This window comes from Neomonachus schauinslandi, chromosome 9 (genome assembly GCF_002201575.2).
Source record: "Neomonachus schauinslandi chromosome 9, ASM220157v2, whole genome shotgun sequence".
In the NCBI taxonomy this organism is placed as follows: domain Eukaryota; kingdom Metazoa; phylum Chordata; class Mammalia; order Carnivora; family Phocidae; genus Neomonachus; species Neomonachus schauinslandi.
This window is the reverse complement of record NC_058411.1, coordinates 62,822,313-62,841,941: the sequence shown is the minus strand read 5'-3', so window position 1 is coordinate 62,841,941 and position 19,629 is coordinate 62,822,313. Positions and strand designations below refer to the sequence as shown.

The 19,629-nt window shown below is 36.9% G+C and overlaps 1 protein-coding gene across 1 annotated transcript in view; it reads left to right on the top strand.

The window, feature by feature from the left end:
* The window catches only part of AKAP6 (A-kinase anchoring protein 6), a 367,046-nt gene that overhangs the window by 276,118 nt on the left and 71,299 nt on the right, over positions 1 to 19,629 (top strand). The window contains exons 9-10 of the mRNA XM_021695522.1: positions 15,921 to 16,067; positions 19,142 to 19,366. Of these exons, the coding sequence (XP_021551197.1) occupies positions 15,921 to 16,067; positions 19,142 to 19,366 (372 nt within the window). The remainder of the gene's footprint in view (positions 1 to 15,920; positions 16,068 to 19,141; positions 19,367 to 19,629) is intronic.

Below are 19,629 nucleotides of genomic sequence, written 5' to 3'. Positions count from 1 at the left end.
CACTGCAGAAGAATACAACATTGTGTGTGGGGGGGATGCCCTCAGATCTAGGAGTTAGTTTGACCCATGACTAGGACTTTATCCAAATCAGGAAGATACATTGGGGAAGAGGAGCAAATCAGCAGCACCTTCTAATGGCTTTCATCCATGTGTTCAGTGAAAGTCAACAAAAGGCAAGATTGTTGTCCATTGAACATTGAATTCTCGATTCAGTGTTTCATGTAGTAAGGGAAATTATATACATAAATATGCAAACTAATGGCATAAAAGAGATGAGAAAAGTTATGCCAAAGGTCATATTTTCTTAGCAGGCAACATTTGGATCAAGTTTGAACAAACACTTGTATCTAGTGCTTATTATGTAACAGGAGTTGTTCTAGGATCTTTGCATATATTAGCGCATCCAATCCTCACAGCAACCTCGTGAAAGAAGTATTCGTATTATCGCCAGATGAGCAACTAAGGCACAGGGACGTGCACAGCTAGTAAGCAATGCAAGCAAAGTTTAACAATGGGCAATCTGATTCCAGGCATATATTTTATTTTCATTTATTTATTTATTTTTGCCAAACTCCTTGAATCTCATTGACTCACAAATTAAAATGCTTGGCATGGGTCCTTCTGTCACCATGTTTATAGAACCCAGTGATCAAATGGTTATGTGTGTGTAGGTTTTGAGAAGTAGTATTACTAGGTAATACCAGCATGTTCCCTCCTCCCTTTATTAAGGGGAGAGAAAAATAGTAACACTTTGTTGATATATTTTCTAAAAGATGAAGACTATATATACATAGTTAATATGTATGTATTATATATAAATATGTATATGTGATATGTGTTATATATAAATATTGTTTACCTTTTCAATGACTGCTCCCCATTGTGACCTATTTTATTCTCTAATGTGGACAGTAGTTCCAATACATTATTTCTAAGACAGATAATAAAAAGGAATGGGAAATACAAGGTCTTAACTTGCAAATGGGCCACAGACCACATTATCTTATTACAAGTCATATGTATTAAAATCGAAGACTTTGTTTTAAAATGGCACATTTTACGTAGAGATCTGAAATTTCACACAAACAAGATCTGTTTATTTCTTAAAACTTCTGTGGTGGGTAAGTGGTGAGGATATCATTGTCCCTGTTTTACAGATGGGATGACCACGAAAATATGAAATAACTTCCCTCAATAGAGCAAGCCACCAATAGAGCAAAGGCAGAAGGAACAGCCACAGAGAAAGTGGTGCCCAGTGAAGGGGCTCCCTATTGATGTGCTTAGAGAAAATCCTCAAAATCACAGGTTTTGCACCTATTTCTTCTTGAGCAATTATCTGTTGTTATGGCTATAAGCTGCACTAAATGGCCACATCCTGGTACTTCTGGGCTTTTTTGTTTCAATCTCCACTTACTGAATTTTTGCGCCCTTATGCTAATTTTTAGGTCATCGGTATCATATTCCTTCATCCAATTATTTCAGGGGAACCAGTCACTGAAAACCTTCTCTCTAGCTGTGATTTCCTTCCTCTTCTGCAGTATTCTCTAGTTTTATGTAGTTTTTAGATTTATTCTCTGTGGACTACTTATTGTTGCCCCTATCTGGTGAAACTTTTGTAACTTCCCCTATTTTCTTATTACTTTCTCTCCCTCCATCTGTGTATTTCCTTCATTTTGTTCTCTAAATCTTTCCTCCTTCCTCTTTCTGACTTTTATCACTCTTGTGATTGGACAAACACACACACACACACACACACACACACTGTGTTTCTCTTTGATGGAGCTATTCTAATAAACGTCCTTGAATGTTTATGGCAGACTCCCTTACATAGCTGGAAAAATGCTCAAAAGCACTTATCATAACCAGCATTTGCTCTTTATAGTCTTAGTTTATGCTAATAAATTTTCATCTGTATCCTAGAGCTTCTTTAAACTGTGAGCCATCATTCTTCTGAACAACAGGTATGACTGTCAGTGAGAGCCTGTCTGCCCTTTTAGCCTCAACTTCAAGCTACTAAAAAAATTTGTGGAGGTTTGGAGGATGAACTTAACACCAAAATGAATCTGGCCATAGATGCTCCAAGGATGGGGTTCTCAAGTGTGTTTTGACCACTCCAAAGTCAGTTTGAATGATATTCTTGACTTTATTTATTTACATTATACTCCCGGGGCCTACCAGTTTTCTCAGAATTCTGGACTGATATCTAAAGATGCATTTTCAAAAATGACAGCATGACCTAGCAAACTAAACTGAAATCCCTCCTGAAAGTTCTCTTTCTGGGTTTTAGTGATATCTTACTGACCTTGGGCAAGTCACTTAGCTTCTATGTATCAATTTCCAATCTGTAAGACAGAAGTGATATTACTAACTTTCCCCATGGGCTTGCCATAGGAGAACAAAAAAGAAAACAATCCGTTGAAATGACAGTCAAACTTTCTGATGCTGGAGCAACAGAGCTTAAAGCCTGAAATCTCTAAAATTTATTTTCTTAAGATCTCTTTCTAGTAAATATGGACATGTATCCCCAAAGAAACCAAAGAAAAAGAGGCTAGAACAGAAAGGTTTTTAAATCTATAGCAGATTGGTGTTGGAACTGGAAATTAGACCCACCTCTTGCATCCTGGTCAATATCATTGCTCCGAGAAAACCCTGAATTCCTAAAAGGTGTCCTTAAATATTTAAAAGGTTTCTGTCTTCTTTTTCTTTGATACATTTTATAGAAGCTTTTCTTAGGTTAACCATTCCTGGCCATGGGAAACAATTAACTTTGTTCACAGTTTCTGTCTAAAAATTGAGAGTGATATTTTTGTGTTGGGGGTTCTGATCAAATAGTTTTTCACTGAGCGTGAAGTTCAAAGATAAATGGAGGCAATCACATGCCACTCATTTCTGTGTACTAATACTATACTGGACATATATTTCAACCGCTGATATAGGCTCACTTGGTCTTTTATCTGGGAGAAATTCAAATGAATAAGTATTTTCCAACTTCTTCATCTAACCCATAATGCTAAGAGTTAACTATGGATAAAGATTGAACAGCACATGATCCCTGACCATATACACTCCATGTAGGAACTTATAATCTAATTCTGAAACTACATTCATCCCTATCTGAACTGAAGGTACCAGAGTACTCTCAAAAAGTGGCCTAAGGCATCAAATATTTTACAATTCAGGGATTTGGGCATTCACCAAGAAAAACTCCATGGCATTTTGGCTCTATTAAGATTATAGATGTAAAAACCCTTTAAAAAGTCAAAAATACACTACAAAGGAAAAAAATCTTGATGTGAATATATAATGGTATGATGGCATTTCCATTGTGTTTTGGAGAACTCTGGAAATGCTTTGATTGGCTCTGTCTTAAAACCTAAAACATGGTGAGTTCTGGATAATCATGGTGAGTTTCTCAGTGCTGGTGTCCACAGTCCCTGAGGAATGCCCATGTGCACTAAACTTGAAAAGATAGCTTTTGATAATGACATTATGCGGGAGGGGGTTGTGCTCTCAGCCTTCATTTAGGCCACTGATTCTCATAGATTTCTGAAGTCACAGTGTGCTGCAGCAATATCTTTTTGATAAACTACAATGGCTACAGTGTTCTACCTCTCATTTTTTCTTGTCATCCTCAAAGAGAAAGCAAGATATTCTCTTTGAAGAAACATTATCAACAGCATTAACATGAGAAATATATCATCTCTTCCTTATGAAATTAATTTGGCATTATTTTTGAGGTGCGTAACATCTTGGCAACTGCTTTGGTTTAAAACTCTGTGATTTGGGAAAAGCACGTTTCAGAATGTTTAATTCAGCGATACAAAAGGCACTAATGAAATATGCATGTATGAATTTTATATCATATTAGTTCCCTCTTTCTTGAAATCTGAATAAAAGCCAAACATCTGGATTACGTTTGAAAAGCCTGAATTTCCAATTTTCAGAGAGATTCAATCTATTTTGACATTGCACACTTAGCCTTAACATTTACAGTGTGCTATTAACATTACTTGCAATTGTAAAAAAAAAAAAAAAAAGTCCAGATTTAAACAAACTTGGTGCCTCCTAATGCTAAAAATATATCTATATTTGAAATGGCTGTTGCTGCACAACTGTATACGTGCATGGTTTGGGCTTCATCAGCATTTCTATTATAAATACTTGCACTGAACAAGCCTATAATTCTGCTATAGAGATATGGGGTAAGCTTTGGTATATAAATTCTCCCATGGTTGTATATTAAAACAACAAACAGCAATTCATGTATCGCTTAGGCTTAGTTTGAAAAAGTATTCATTGATTCAGTGCTTACTGAAGACCTCAAATATTCAAGGTACTCCATGATTGGCCAAAAAAGGAATAGCCCTCATCCTTGGGTTTATTCTTCAAATATAAGATAGATAATAAGATTTCTGTTTTTATACATATTTGGGCATATTTTGGCAGCTAGGCTAAAGGCAAATGTATATTTTTGGTCATAATTTAGGGAAGTAAATATGGATATCATGCTTTGTCTCACTTCATGATCATAGTTTATTTAAGATATAGCTGGTCAAGTTTTAAGGGGTAAAATAAGAAGTTCTATGTCTACACAAGAGATCAAGGAAAATAGAAGAATGTGACACTGTGTTTGAAGTTTGCATAATAGTAAACCTTCAGTGGACTTTAATTAACTACACTCAAATTTTTACTGGATTTCTTGTAGTATATCGTAGGTAAATCTCATTCTTCTGTGACATGTGGAGAGCAGCTAAAGTCAGGAATTTCCTTTTTCTTGTCTTATTTTGCTTTATTTAAAAAAAAATCCATTAGATTATAAAGTAGTACCCAATGAAACAAAAATAGATGTGTTTCAAGGCATCTGTTTAGATCAGAGGATGGAAAGCAGAAGAAATAATACTTTTAAATTGGAAACTTTTTTAAAGGAGAAAACTGAGTTTCCATTACATTAATTGCTGCTCCTCGTGTCTTTTTTCCATCCTGCACTACGTACTCTAACAGATATTACATAATTGCATAACTATTCTTACTATGTGCTGACATGACATTACAACAGCCCTGATATGGTGCATCATAATGAAACCGTAATTAGAACAGTCATGATGTATTATGGCAACGATCCACATCGTCACTGATGTGCATTGGAATGCACAGAAAACCCACTGAGATGTGCAGCTTTTCAACATAATATAGCACAACCATGGAGTTTCATAACATGGAGGAGAAATTGCCATTATGCCCATACTGCTGGCAGCAAGGTTATAACACATTTCTTCAATCTGTTAGAGAAAGTTCTGTATTGATAGAAGAAATTTTTTGAGAGTGCCATTTGTGAAGTTTATGTCTATAAAACAAATCTGCCGGAAAGACCTTGTTGAAATATGGACTTAACTGCATAAATTCTATAGAGGTTTCCCATAAAATATTTACCAAAATAAAGGACCCAAAAGGTTTCATTTAATATCTCAAATTCAATGAAATACTTTCCTAAAGTAGTACAGATTGAAGATGATTTGAGGATTTTTATTTAATGTTGCCTTTTCTCATTTTCAGTGTCCTATCTTGAACTCTGATTGTATAGCTTACATTTTATGTGGTTGTATCTCTGCTCCCTTGTGGTTCTCCTAGGTTTCTCTACATGAGAATCTTCTGTGTGAGTCTTGTTCCAGTAAGTGGTGGCTTCTCCTTGACGTGGTGTGTTTTGGTCTTGGCATTCCTCCTATACACAGAATAATATGATTGTTATGGCTGATTTGGCGATGTGAGCCCAAAGAAGCTCAACTTTCTAAAACAGAGAGGAACTTTAAACTTTATTTTCTAGGCCAGTCCTCATTCAGGGCCTCATTATCTCATAAAACCTCCCAACCACGTACACTTCTGGTCTCTACCTGAATACCTGTGGTAAGTGGGAGCTCCCTGTCACCCAAGCTCCGCTCCTACTCGTTCTTCAGCCTTTGATCCCATTGCCTGACCTCTGAGACCAGATGAAAGAAATTAATATTTTCTATTGAAAGCCCTCCAATTTTCCAAGTCTGCTAACATGTCCTTCCCTCTCTTCTCTCATCTTCAACTCTTACTTACCCTTGGCTGAATATCTTCAGCTCCTTCAACAGCTTGCTCCTTGGGGAAGTGTTGAATATTCTGCCTTCCTTGAGTGCTTTCCTTTGGACATTTTAGACATTGTCGAAGCCCCACTTGGAAAATGGAACCCAACCAGAACCAGGACTGCAGGTTTGGGCTTAGTAAGTCACAATCAAACTGATCTGTTGCTTTTCTTATTTATAACCCTGTGTTTGTCTCAATCCAGCCCCAAATCGTATTTCGTTTTTTATATTTACCTTCCACTGTCTGTTGACTCATTGAACCTAAAGACAGTTGAAGCCTACTTACTTCTGTTGTTTATGCAGTTTTTGTATTTTTATTTTTTTAATTGGTGGGAAATTATTATCTCAGGCTTGACATATATCATATCTCCTATTTAGATTAATCTACTCTGCTAGCATGTTGTGTTCCCTTTGGAGAATAGTATCATCATAAATAGACATTGTGAAGCAGTTGCCTATGAATCAGATCCAACTCAGAGACATAGTTTGGCCTGTACAGTGTTAAAAAAAGTTTTAATTCAACATATAAAAATTAGGAGATTTCACCTGAAAATATGTATTTCTGGCTTCTCTTAAACATGTATCCCTGTTCATATAGAAGCTGTCTTGAAGCCATATTCTCAACATAGGAACAGTGGGCAGAGCTGAGTAGTGGTTGCCCCTTGTAGATGGAACTTGTGTTCTCCTACCCTCCACAATCCACACTACTTCTCCCTTTTCCCCCTTCGCTGGGATTGAATGTTAGTAATCCTCACATTTTTGCATTGTTTTTCTTTTAGTAGAGAAAACAGTTCTCTTTTTCCAAGACACTAGCAACAGTTAGAGTGAAAAAGGATGACTTACCTGTGCACGACTCATCTTCTTTCCATTAGCCGCCAGGCAGTAGGGTACTGGAGCTGGCTAGTCCTGGCTCAGAAGAACTGGTTATTCAGTACTCAGGAATTTTGCCAGCAGTAGCAACCTTTGGTAGTTTGGAATCTGCCATGGTTGGAGTATTTACACCAGGGAAATCGGCGAACACTATAAATCAGGGCTTTCTTTTTTTTCTTTTTCCCCCAGAGAGCCAGTTTGTGAGTATATGGCCACCTTCTATGTATTTGAATTCCTGATCTCTGAACTAAAATACTTATTATTCTTTATTGATCATTGAGATTAGTATAACCCGGCAATCCAATCAACATGCCATATACATATTTTATTTTTATGTATCATTAATAAAAATATCGAGTACAACTAGACCAAAAAAGAGCCTTGTGGTATAACATATCCATGAAACCGTGATCTTTACATATGTTGTTCAACAGGTTCTCAGGAAAACTCCTTGTACTTCTGTGCTTCTAAATGACTGCATCCTTCTGCTTACTTTATGCTTATGAAAATCTAATATACCTGATCTAGGAATTCACATCCTTGCTGTAGAGATTTAAGTCATTAGATTTTGTGTGTATGTTCTTAGCAATTTAATTATGTTTAAAATCTGGTTAATAGTGTAGTAAATAACTGGTATTGCTACAAAATTGCATTGAGAAGGTATTAGGATTGAATTTCTACACAAGTTGACAGTCAATTAAAATTTCCATATATCCAGTGAGTTAGCCAGTTCTTGGCCAGGGACCTAGAACAAATGCCTTCCTCCTAAGCCGATCACTTCAAAACAGGCAAAATTTATAATAAAGTCAAATCAAGACTCAGTGCATCAACTAAAATGTGAGCCTGGCTTATCAAATACAGATCAAAAGCAAGAGATAGACTAGAGAGCACCCACGAAATTTTTTCCTTAAATTCCTCTATTTTTTATTGTCACTGGAGGAAAAATAACACATTAAAACCTCCTTACTGAATTACTGTCCTAAACCAATAGATCCATGGGGCTTGTTCAGCTAAAAACCACAACAGACTTTGTAATGCAGTGATGTAATCTTGGCTTTGTGTCATTTATATTCAACCTAAAAAAAAAAAAAAACAATTTTCCTGAATAGACAGGCTGACAACAATATTGTTCGGTGTGGGTTTTTATTTGGATTCTTTCCAAATGGTTCACATGCCTTCACAGTAACACATCATGCTTGCTTACGTTTTTTGCCTGAATTCCAAAGTTTGCCCCTTTTACTAGCTTTCTATTTTTCTTTTAAGGTCTCAGTTATGTTTGTAAAACTAACCAGCTCCACCACAAAATTAGGATGTATCTTGCAGAGTGCATTCATTTTACTTTTTGCATATTTTTCCCGAGGTCATGTCAAGGTTAGTTTGAATTCCATCCTACATTAAGACTTCTTTCACAGCTATTTAGCTCGGCAGCCTACTCCCCGCTGGGGTCTGCCCCTTGGGCACGTCAAAGCTTCAGACCTGACAAATCACACACAGATGAAGCTGTACAGTTTTTTAAACAGTTTCATCAGTAACTTTTTTTTCTTTTTCACTATCCTCCTTCATATTGAGATTTTTTTTCCCTCTGAATTACCATTTAAGGAATTTTAAATTCTATTTGAAACACTTTGTTTTCCATCAGAATTGCAAACCAGCAATATCATTTATTTTCTAGTATATCATACTAATAGCCTCCTAGTCACCAAGACTACAGACTGAAAGACCCGCAGACTGTTCCTGATGAGTATAACTGTAATTCCATTGTTAAAATCTATTTGTAGCAGGAAGCTTAGTGTTAGAAAGGTGGCTACATCTACCGGAATCAGAAAAAAAAAAAAAAATGTCAACCATAAAAATGCATCGAGTTTATGACATATTATGGGTTGAGCCTGGAAATGTTTCTCAAATGGTTCGTAATATGCTCTTATCAGTATTTTAGCAAATTGTGAAACTAATGGTGCAACTCCATTTCCTGTTTAATTGATGAAGTTAAAATGCTTGGTTGCTAATGAGTGTATTAGCAAACAATGTCCCCTCGACAGGCTTAAGTAGATCAGGATTTTTTTAAAGCAGCTTACAGTCGTTATTTTTATATAACAGAAAAAATTGGCTGCCACAAAATTGCTAGATCAACTGAAGAAATGGTGTAATTATTACTGTATAGTCATTTTGGCAATGTCAAACGGCCAGATTATAGTTTTCTAGTTTCTCACACTAGAAAATAGTTATTTTCTTTTACAAACCATAGGCTTTTCATACATTCTCATTCAGGACAAACAATACCTGAAGATCTTAACTGCAGACTAAGCAGAAAACTTAGAAGTGAGAAGAAAAAATAATATTTGAATGATTCTCCTCTCCTCGGTCCTCTTTTAAGGTTAGCTCATATAAAAGTACCCAGCGAAGGGGTCCATAAAGGTTGCCTGGTTGAAACTAATTAAAGACAGGTCTAAATAGAAAAAGAAAAGAAAAGGGGATCAAAGGAATTACATTAGGTGTCAGGATGTTGTTTGGGGACATTTTATTTAGGTTTTTGTAATTCTGTTCCAGGAAAAAGCTAAATTCTAAAAATGTCCATTTTTTGCCATAATTCCACATTTGCGTTATTTTTGCAATAAGATACGTGTCAACAGGCAAACATCTTGAAGAAATCATTTCGGCATTGGCGCATTAACACATTATGGTGAAAAGAGAGGCTTGTGCTTTTCACGCAGTGCATTTCAGTCTTCAATTAATGTGAAAGCACTACAATGCCCATGCAACTTCTCTTGCCTAGTGGTGCACCATTTATCATTGCAGTTTTACATTGACCTTGACACCCACTTCATTAGAATAAAGATTGTCTACCATTTAGGTTACATTGTTCCTCTGCACAGAGACCCCATGCAAATTTCTGTTCAGATAGAAGAGCTGCGAGGCTGTCAGAGGTCATCTGCATTAAATGATTGCTGCTATTTTCCAACTGCTTCTTTTCATTCTACTCAATTCGGGCTAGGAGGATCAATCAAGTCCTCTGCCTGAAACAGTGGGACTGCTGGGAATATAACTGTTTTGGGTAGTGGTGGATATGCCCTAAACAGTATTAAATATTTAATATAAACTCATTAAAGGCCATGCAAAGGCTTCAGAAAGATAGCAGATTTATAGGGAAATCTAAGGGGCTAGAGAACCTTTTGAAAAATAAATAGAAGCATAATAATCAATTTTATAATTTTAGAGAGTAAGATTACAATAGTTCTGGAGCTCAGTTAAACCTCCCTTGACGTGGGTAGGGAAGGGATGAGACAGGCAGGCTTGGTATTCCCATGCAGTATTTTACATGAAATCAGAATGAAAAGTTTTCAGTTCTTGGTGTTTTTATTTTTCTTCTATAACAGTGAATTCTGCCCTGGGTATTTATTTTCAAAGGCTTAGGTACTTGTTATGTAAAAGAAATGATTGGAGAAATAAGTTGCCAGGTTTCCTACTTAGGTTTTCTGAGTGATATAATTGGAATTAAATTATTAATGGGAGATACTTTAAAAAAGATTGTTTTATGATCTTCTATTAGGGAATTTGCAATTCATTTTAATATTTGTAGTTTGATTTATATTAAAGATAATGCAATCTATGTCCAATTAACAATACATGGCCAATGTAATGTGATTTCCAGATCATGCAAATGGAATAAGCTAGAAGAGGGGGTAAAACTCAATTCTTAACCTCAGATGTAATTTGCTGTGCGAGTTCTGGCAATTTTAAATGACATTGCACTTTTTAATTTTTCCAAAGGCTCAGCAGCAAATTTATCCCAATCAAGAAAGCCTATTATTAATTTACAAGGACAATTGTAGGAGTCTTTATAATTTCTCTGTGCAATTATTCGCCATAAATTGCTAATGGCAAAATACAAAGAGTTTGTAAGAAATAACGACTATTATTTGTCTTGGGCGTGAGCCTTCTTCCATCTTGCGCATCTTCCTGAAGTGTTGGTGATATTGGCTCCATGTGAAGCATCCGCATGTTGTGAGAGGCTAGACACTGGTGTCCTGGAACGGGGGGCGGCGTAAGAGCTTCTGTAGAGATGGCGCTGGCCTCTAGCAGATTCCTGCACTCGGGGGCATGTACAGCTGAGCCGTGGACCCTGGACTTTCATATAAAAAGACTCTTTGTTCACCACTGAATGGCATTAGGCATGGACTTGCTGAGGGGCCACCATGAAGCCTCGCCCGAGGAGGGCAAACACTAGCCAGGGAGCACAATACGGGAGTCACAGACAGACACATCTCTGCAGTTTTGTGCAAAAATGTGTATTTTCACGTATAGTTTTCCAGTAGTTTGGTGTTTGGGTGTATTCCTAGCATAATGCTTTCTTGTAAATAGGTTAAAATACATTTTTTTTCCCTCGCCGTATTTTCTCTTTCTGTTGTGAGTTTTCGAGAAAGGGGGATTATGCCGGCTAGCCAGGTGTTTGCGGTATTACTTTGCACTAGGAGAGATACTCACACTTGTTATTCTAATAACTAGATCTTTTCCTTGCTTTAACTCTTCCTAATAGAAAGTCACGTAAAGCCCAGTTAAAATATGGCATAAGATGTAAATACTCCAACCCTGAAGATGCAGAATTGGACAGCCCTATTCTAATAATAAAGAAAATTGTTTGGTTTAAATCTTGTGTTTCTCGTAGCCCAAACTTAACTCTCTGCTCAGCAATGTCTGGTCTCTTTTCAGCATAACCAACAGAAGCACCATACAAAAGTCTTACAATGGATGTCTTAATCTCTCTGTGTGCTTTTAGAGCATTATTTTGAATTCCATCATGCTGCCTTTTTTCTTTCCTCTTCTGAAGTTTTATTACAACAGCAGAATTCCCAGGGAGCTTTGGGGGCAAGGTTCACATAATATAGCCCTGAAGTTTTGCTTAGGTGGAATCCATCCCCCCATCCTGGTCATCTTTTGATGATCTTTCTATTTCAAAAAGATTCACTGGGTAGAGTCTTATAGCATTAGCTGTATGTAGTTTATTTTCTATTTTTTTTATTTACTAGACAGTGAGCATCTACAACCCTTTCATGATGCTTTCTTTCTCTGACCTCACAGTGACAAGGCATCTTGTTCTTTAACATTGAGGGAGGCAGAAAAATGCTTGAGTTGCTCAATGTGTGCCTTCTATACCAGTTTCAAAATGGCTTATTCTTCTGGTTTCCATGGTGACAATTAACACTGTTTCAAGGCATTGTTCCAGTCTCCATTTGGGCAGAATTTTTGGTGTGATTTTTAACAAAAAAAAAAAAAAAAAAAGATTTTAGGAGGGAAAAGAGCCTTTAGCATAACTGTCAAAAAAGTTATCTCAATCAAGTCTTTATACATTTCTAGTTATATTTACTTCAGAAATCCCTGTTTTTACTGGCTTTGTTTTATAATTCAATTTCAGCACTTGTGTTTTTAAAAAGTAAGCACTGAATAAGAATTTCTAAAAACTTCTTTAATTTTTGGTTAAAATAGCAAGCTAGTGTTTGTGGTTATTTTTAACTCTGTTTTTAAAGTGTTCTTACATACCTTCTGTACACACAGGAGTGGCATTTAGGATAGGAGTGGCCTGTGCCTTTAATTTAGATCATTCACGTATCTATTAGGAGGCTTCATTAGTCAAAATTGAATTGGCCAAGCAAATACACTTAATAATGTAAATATGCCCTTTCAATAGAGTATATTTTATTTTTGACTAGACAGAGAGGCCCACAGCAGGTGCTGTGGGGAAATTAAATACTGGATGCTTATTTACCTTAGCACTCAAGAAAAGCCATCTGACTTTAACTTTGTTAATCTCATTTTGGGCTATTGAAGAGTAGTCTCTATCATAATATCCCCAGACTATAGGACACAATGGGGCAGCCTCTGCTCACTTACTGCTGTGGGTGAAATGAATATGAAGATTAAATTATCTTCTCACCACAGGACAAAGTAGCCCTACTTGATAGGATGACTGAGAACTGATAGAGCTGGTGGTTGATTCTCCCCATCTAAGGCTTCTGGAAAGATGTTGAAGAGAGAAGAGCAAAACACCTTGAGCCTCAACATAAACAACCCTCTGGCATCGCTACATACATATACAACTTGAGGTCCTAATCGCATCAGATTCAACCTTCAGAGTGCCTCAAAAATTAAAATAAATATTTTTGCCTTAAATTACATGACATTCAAGTACCTCTTGTGCACATACCAACACACCTAACAATTAGCTGGATTCTCTTAGCTTTTATAGTTTGAAGGCACTGTCCATCAATCACATCTTTAATCAAGCTATTTATACAGTAGGTTACCCGGTGACATGACAGGGAGCATACCTAAAGACAAGGTTTTTTTAGCGTAATAACCTTTTATAATAGCCGTTGCAGTGACTACTTGTGCCACATTTCATAGGGAAAATTATTTTATTATGTCTAAAATTAAATTAATTGCTTTTTATATTTTTTTATTATTACAAGATTATCATTTTTATGGGACAAATCTAAACTGTTCTCTGTCTTGACTGATCTGCTGTGTGGGAGCCATTAAAAGTTGGGGTAAAGAGAGGGGATGAGCTTGTCATAAGTGACAGTGATAACTGGTGGAGGCTGCTCCCAGGTGGCACAGCCGGAGGACTCCTTCTGTCAGTGCACGTGGCATGAGCAAAAGATTTGAATAAGATTCTTCTGCCTGCCTGAAATTCTGGTTTCCCCAATATTATGTCAAAGAAGTCTTACCAAATTAATTATGTAAATCTTTGTCAGCAGCATCATCTTTAGATGGGAATCTGATTACATAAAGCAGATTGGCCTCTCCTCAATCATCACTCTGATAAATAAAACACTATCGAGGTTTCTAGAATACTTGTTGAGTGTTTTGTCCAGAAAACTCGAGTGGCCAGTGTTTTTTTTTTTAAGTATTGGAGTGACAGGGTCCTGGTAATTGCCTGGCGTTGGAAAATGCAATCAGAATCTCCCACGTATCACAGGTCAAATTCTGGAGGAGCTCTAAAACAACCCTTGATTTTTTTTCATGATGCATATTCATGTAATTTTGGATGCTTCGACACCCTGATCAACATTCATTAATACTATGAAATGCTTTAAATCACCTCATTTAAAACATTTTGTTCTGTGATCCACAAATGACTAACATTTGGAGAAGTTTACATAATACAAATGATGTGCATGTTTAGTGTAAATGAAAGATTAAAATCTGAAACTAAAAGTATGCAAACATATGCACGTAAATGCTGAGAATCTATTACGCAAAATAAGGATCTCACACCTTCTTTTCCTTTAAGCTGCTTCCAATTGTATTTTAGTTTGGAATCTTAGATAATGCCATGTTTTCAGGGTAAATAACATGCTTGGGCATGTTTTGAACTTGGCTGATTTGCTGCTTTGCCCAGACAAAAGCTTTTCTGATTAGATCTGATAAGGTGCTGTCTTCGCTCAGTTAGAGCAAAGGAGCAACACTACCAAGGGCCTCAGTGGCCCCAATTACACGCCTCAAAGAAAAAATTGGGGGGTTGCCATTATATTTTGGAAAAGTGCTAAAGTTGTAAAATATGTGTAATATTTTAACCAGAGTCTAGTTTTCTACTCAGAGGTGTTTTTATGTGTAGTACATTTTAAAAATATAGCCAGAGTCATTTATAGCTGTTCGTAATATAAGGCTTTCTAACTATGAAGATATCCAAATAGAGTTATTTGAAGAGAATCACTATAGTAACTGCCATATTAAATGGCACTTAGATTATCTCTAGCAAAACATCTTTTAGCAGAGACTCACTCGGCAGTTCGTTAGAATACAATGTATATTGGGGGGAGAAGTGTCTGTAGTCAATTGTGATGTTTGGGGACATTTTATGGTAATCAATAAAGAAGCATAGATTTGTAAACATTTCCAAAGCACTGGTTTGCTCTTTTTTCTCTATATGTACCTCTTCTCAAGCCCATGCAGTTTTTTGTTTTTTTTTTAAAGATTTCATTTATTTATTTGACAGGGAGAGACACAGTGAGAGAGGGTACACAGGCAGGGGGAGTGGGAGAGGGTGAAGCAGGCTTCCCATGGAGCAGGGAGCCCGATGCGGGGCTCGATCCCAGGATCCTGGGATCATGACCTGAGCCGAAGGCAGATGCTTAACAGACTGAGCCACCCAGGTGCCCAAGCCCATGCAGTTTTTAAGTAAAAGAAAAATGGGGGTGGGGGGGGTGTTAACTGAGAATTCAGGAGACTTACAGGATAAGGAGGAAGGTCACTTAATCTTTAGGGATCATTTTATTTGTATGACCCTGTACCACCAGTCCTTTGTGGGGCAGAGATGAGAGATGGGCAGCACTCTGGAGCCAAGTATTGACCGAAATCAGCTATAATATTAAATCTCCCTGGACCAGGTATTTTCCTATTTGGAATATTTTAAATTAAAGATCAAATGTGTGTGTAAACTTTACTTTAAAATGACATAAATCGGGGCACCTGGGTGGCTCAGTCAGTTAAGCATCTGACTCTTTCAGCTTGCATTGTGATCTCATGGGTCGTGGGATCAAGCCCCGAGTTGGGCTCCTCGCTCACCTGGGAGTCTGCTTGAAAGATTCTCTCCCTCTGCCCTTCCCCCTGCTTGCTTTTTCTCCCTCCTGCTCTCTCTCTCTCTCTCTGTCTCTCTAAAAATAAAATAAATAAATCTTCAGATCTTTAAAAAAAATAAAATAAAATGACATAAATCTTAGTCAACTAAATGGAATACCTTGGATGTTTATGTATGTGTGAGTAGTATATATTTGGACTGATTTCAGCAATATTCCTCAACTTCTGAAGGTCCTTAGGCTTAGCCTCCCCAGACATTTTATTGGAAACAAAAACTTTTAACACCCATGAGCATCACTAACTCTGTGCTCAAAGATTTTCTAAGAACACCTGTCTCCCTAATGATACCTCTCTTCTCTCTTCTCGTTTTAGCGATACAGTGTGGAAATGTCCATCAGGGACCTGAAAAAGACGGAGCTGCTTAGTAAGGTTGAAGCTCTGAAGAAAGGTGGCGTTTTACTACCAAATGATCTCCTTGAAAAAGTGGATTCAATTAATGAAAAATGGGAACTGCTTGGGGTATTTGCATTTTTATTACTGTTTGTAGGTTATGTGTACATTTTTTGTGTAGTGAAGTACTCTATCTGTCTGATTTCTAATTTGAAGCACAAATATCTCTCTCTTTCAATTCACTACCTACATTTCAAACAAGCTATTTATGCTATTATGAGGGAAAAACACTGCTTTTCCTCTTCTGTTGGTTTTTTTTTTTTTACTCTGAGCTTGTCTCCTCTCAGATTTTAATAATTTTGGTTCTTTAATACATAAAAAAGTAAGTAAAATATGCCATGTATTATGGGTATGCACCAAGTCAACTATAATACAGTCTATCTGATATACACTGACTGTCATGCTTGAATGAATGTTAATAGAATTTATTCTGAAGGTACATGTTAGAGACATCCACTGTTTAACTATTTACTGTACCCTTCAGATGAAAAGTGGAGTTGTCACTACAGCTTTCAAGTCACACTAAAGCCACCAAAACAAAAATGCAAATCTGACCCAAATCTGAATTGCAGAATGAAATCGGCCTCTGTTTTGTGCCTCAATTTCCAGCTCACTTTTAACAAAAGCCTCCCCCCCCAAAAAAAAAAGTTTCATGTAATTCATTTCACACAATGATGGGCTGGGTCTCAGCCAAAGACTGAGATGCAAGAATCTGGCAAAAAGGCAATATAGAGATTCTGTTAACCAGAGACCAGGATGGCACTGTGCAGGAGACAGGGCTGTCCTTTTGTTGGAAGACAGCTGAGAGAGAGAGGTTAAACTGTATTTTTTCATCAGCTTCTCTCCTAAATTGCCTTCACTTCAAATCAAGGGTAAGCTAAATTTGTCAATTACTTAAATGATTAATTATAACAGCAAAGTATGGGTGGTGTCAGTTATGGAGCATAATTTTGCATGCCTTCCATTTCCTGCCTTTTTTTTTTATTTTAAAGAAATAATACTCCAAAAATATTTTGAATAAAAAGCTCTCCGTGTACCTAGATGACTTGGAGGAGTGCCAGTGTTCAGTTTTGCCATACTTAATCTAGGTGATTAAAAAACTGCAAGTTTAAATCCTTGCTTTCTCATCTAAATTCACTACACTCTACCCTTGTGCAAAGTAACTTAGAACATTGGAAGTTTTTCCTCTGGCCTACTGGAACATTACTTTTTAATAGTAATTAATGGCCTCCGCTTTATAATATGGTGATTTCAATTGGAACCTAGTAAATTCCACAGAATTCATTGATCTCCTGCAGGAGAAATGTGGTTCGTGTAGACATTTTTAAGGGGTTGTTTCACCAAACAGATGAGATCAGCAACTTTATGTCCTTGATAGAAAGAGCAGTAGTTTACGTTATAGTTTAACATATCTATTTCTAATTTGATAAGTAACTGACAGTCATCTTTTTTGAAAATTGTGTGATGTCGTTGTATGTTGCTTCCTCAACGAAAATTTTAAATCAACGTAATATCCAAAAAAGAGACAGAATAGTTAGCTATCCATTGTGAGTCAGACACCTGAAAAAGGGTTGCCATTTTGACAAAAAATACCATTTGAGGACAATATGCAGAGCTCTGTAATGATTTAGGGGGAGAGAAGGGTAGAGGGAAGATTTTAACAGAACCTCTGCCACACCATCACCACCAGGCATCCTGCTTTAATTGGCATGATTACATTTTAATTGGCATGAACAAAATTTAAAGACAAGGATTTTAACTTCTAACAATAGTAAAATAGAGGGATATGGTTTTTAATATTACTTTCATCTAAGGTGAACAGTGTGGAATGGAAATACATTAGAATGAAATGTCAGTGGTGCGTACAGTTTAATCTGTGAAATTTTGTCCCCTGTGCTGCATATTACTCTGTCTCAATTGCATATTAAACAACCCTATCAAGGCAGGCATTGGCATCTGCTGTGCTGACACAAATTGTGAATTAAATGAAATTGATGTCCTCTGTCGTATATTTATGAAGACGGACCATTCTCTGAAGTATTCTGTTTATGAAGAATTTATGATTGCAAACTGTTCCAGAACAAAAAAGTGGCAATAAATTCTTTTTTGTGACCCTACCCTCCAAGGGCATTGATTTCACCTCCTGCTGCTACTTTTGTTACAGCATAAAAACAATAGCTAAATCTGGATTCCACGGAGGGTCTTCAAATTATCAATATTTGTGCCATGAAAATACAAGGGTGTTGCCAAGAAAGGCTATTTTTCTGTTAGGATCTCCTAAAGATACTATTTACAGAACGCTACACAGCAAATGGATGTTTGTTGACTTAATTTTATTTGTGTTTTAAAGCTTATTTCTGTAGGTTTAATTCATCATTATAGATTAACTCCTACTGATTCTCCGGAGTGTTTTCCACCAAAAAAAAAAAAAAAATCCCTCTCAGCTGCACATTCATGCCATAGTGGTTAATGTAAGAAGGCTTCTGGCATAGTGGATTGGGACTGACTTTGACACATATATTAGAAAGTCTAGCATCCAGAAATGCAGAGTGGGAAGCATCGTGGGGTTGAACAATTTCTAAGTCAGGTAAAATGCAAGAACAGCACCAAGGAAGCTGCCCCTTCTGAGCGGCCCTCAGTCGTACGGTTGGGGAAATTGTACTTTATGAAACCAAAAAAAAAAAAAAAAGGAATTTAATTCTCCATGTACAATCTACTCTTGGCCTCTTCAGTATATTGATTAAACTCAGACTTCTATCTCCTGAAAATGTTACGCAGAGAATATTTTCTTGTAAACTCCTGTCATGAGAATTCAAATGAATTTTCATCAGTGACCATGGTGAACTTTTCCTTCCTGTTAAAGGAAATTATAAGTGAATGAGGTCTTCTTAAGCCTCTAGTGGTAGTCAGAACAACACACGCTGCTCAAGAATTCAAAAATCCTAAATGGAACAATGAGCTAATCTGAACTGAATGTCCATGGTGAGGGGGCAGGTGCAGCTGGACACCTTCCAGGAGGCTCTTGTTACTAACCAAACTGTGGAATGTTTTTGGTACCGAAGCTAATCTGTGTTTTTGTTTTTTTGTTGTTGGTGGTTTTTTGTTTGTTTGTTTTTGTTTTTGTTTTTCATCGGATGCGTTAGAAAACCCTAGGACAGAAGATCCAGGACACAATGGCAGGACACAGTGGGTCTGGTCCACGTGACCTGCTCTCTCCCGAAAGCGGAAACCTGGTGAGGCAGCTGGAGGTCAGGATCAAAGAACTGAAAGGGTGGCTGAGAGATACAGAGCTTTTCATCTTCAATTCCTGCCTGAGACAAGAAAAGGAAGGAACAATGAACGCTGAGAAACAACTGCAATACTTTAAGGTAATAAAAAAACAATCAAAGTTGATAAAAAGCTTTCTTTATGGTAGGGATGAAATATTTATCAAGTACATAAAGTATGATACCCATGTATCTATGTATCACTGGGCACTTAAATGTTTCCTTGGATTTATAGACACCCTCTACATTTCTTGTATGCCAACATCTGTGTGTGGATAAAGATGAACATTAAGCCTATCAAATACACATTGTATAGGGGAAATCACTGCTGCTTGTGTGTTTTGTGCAATGCCTATGGAGGGAGG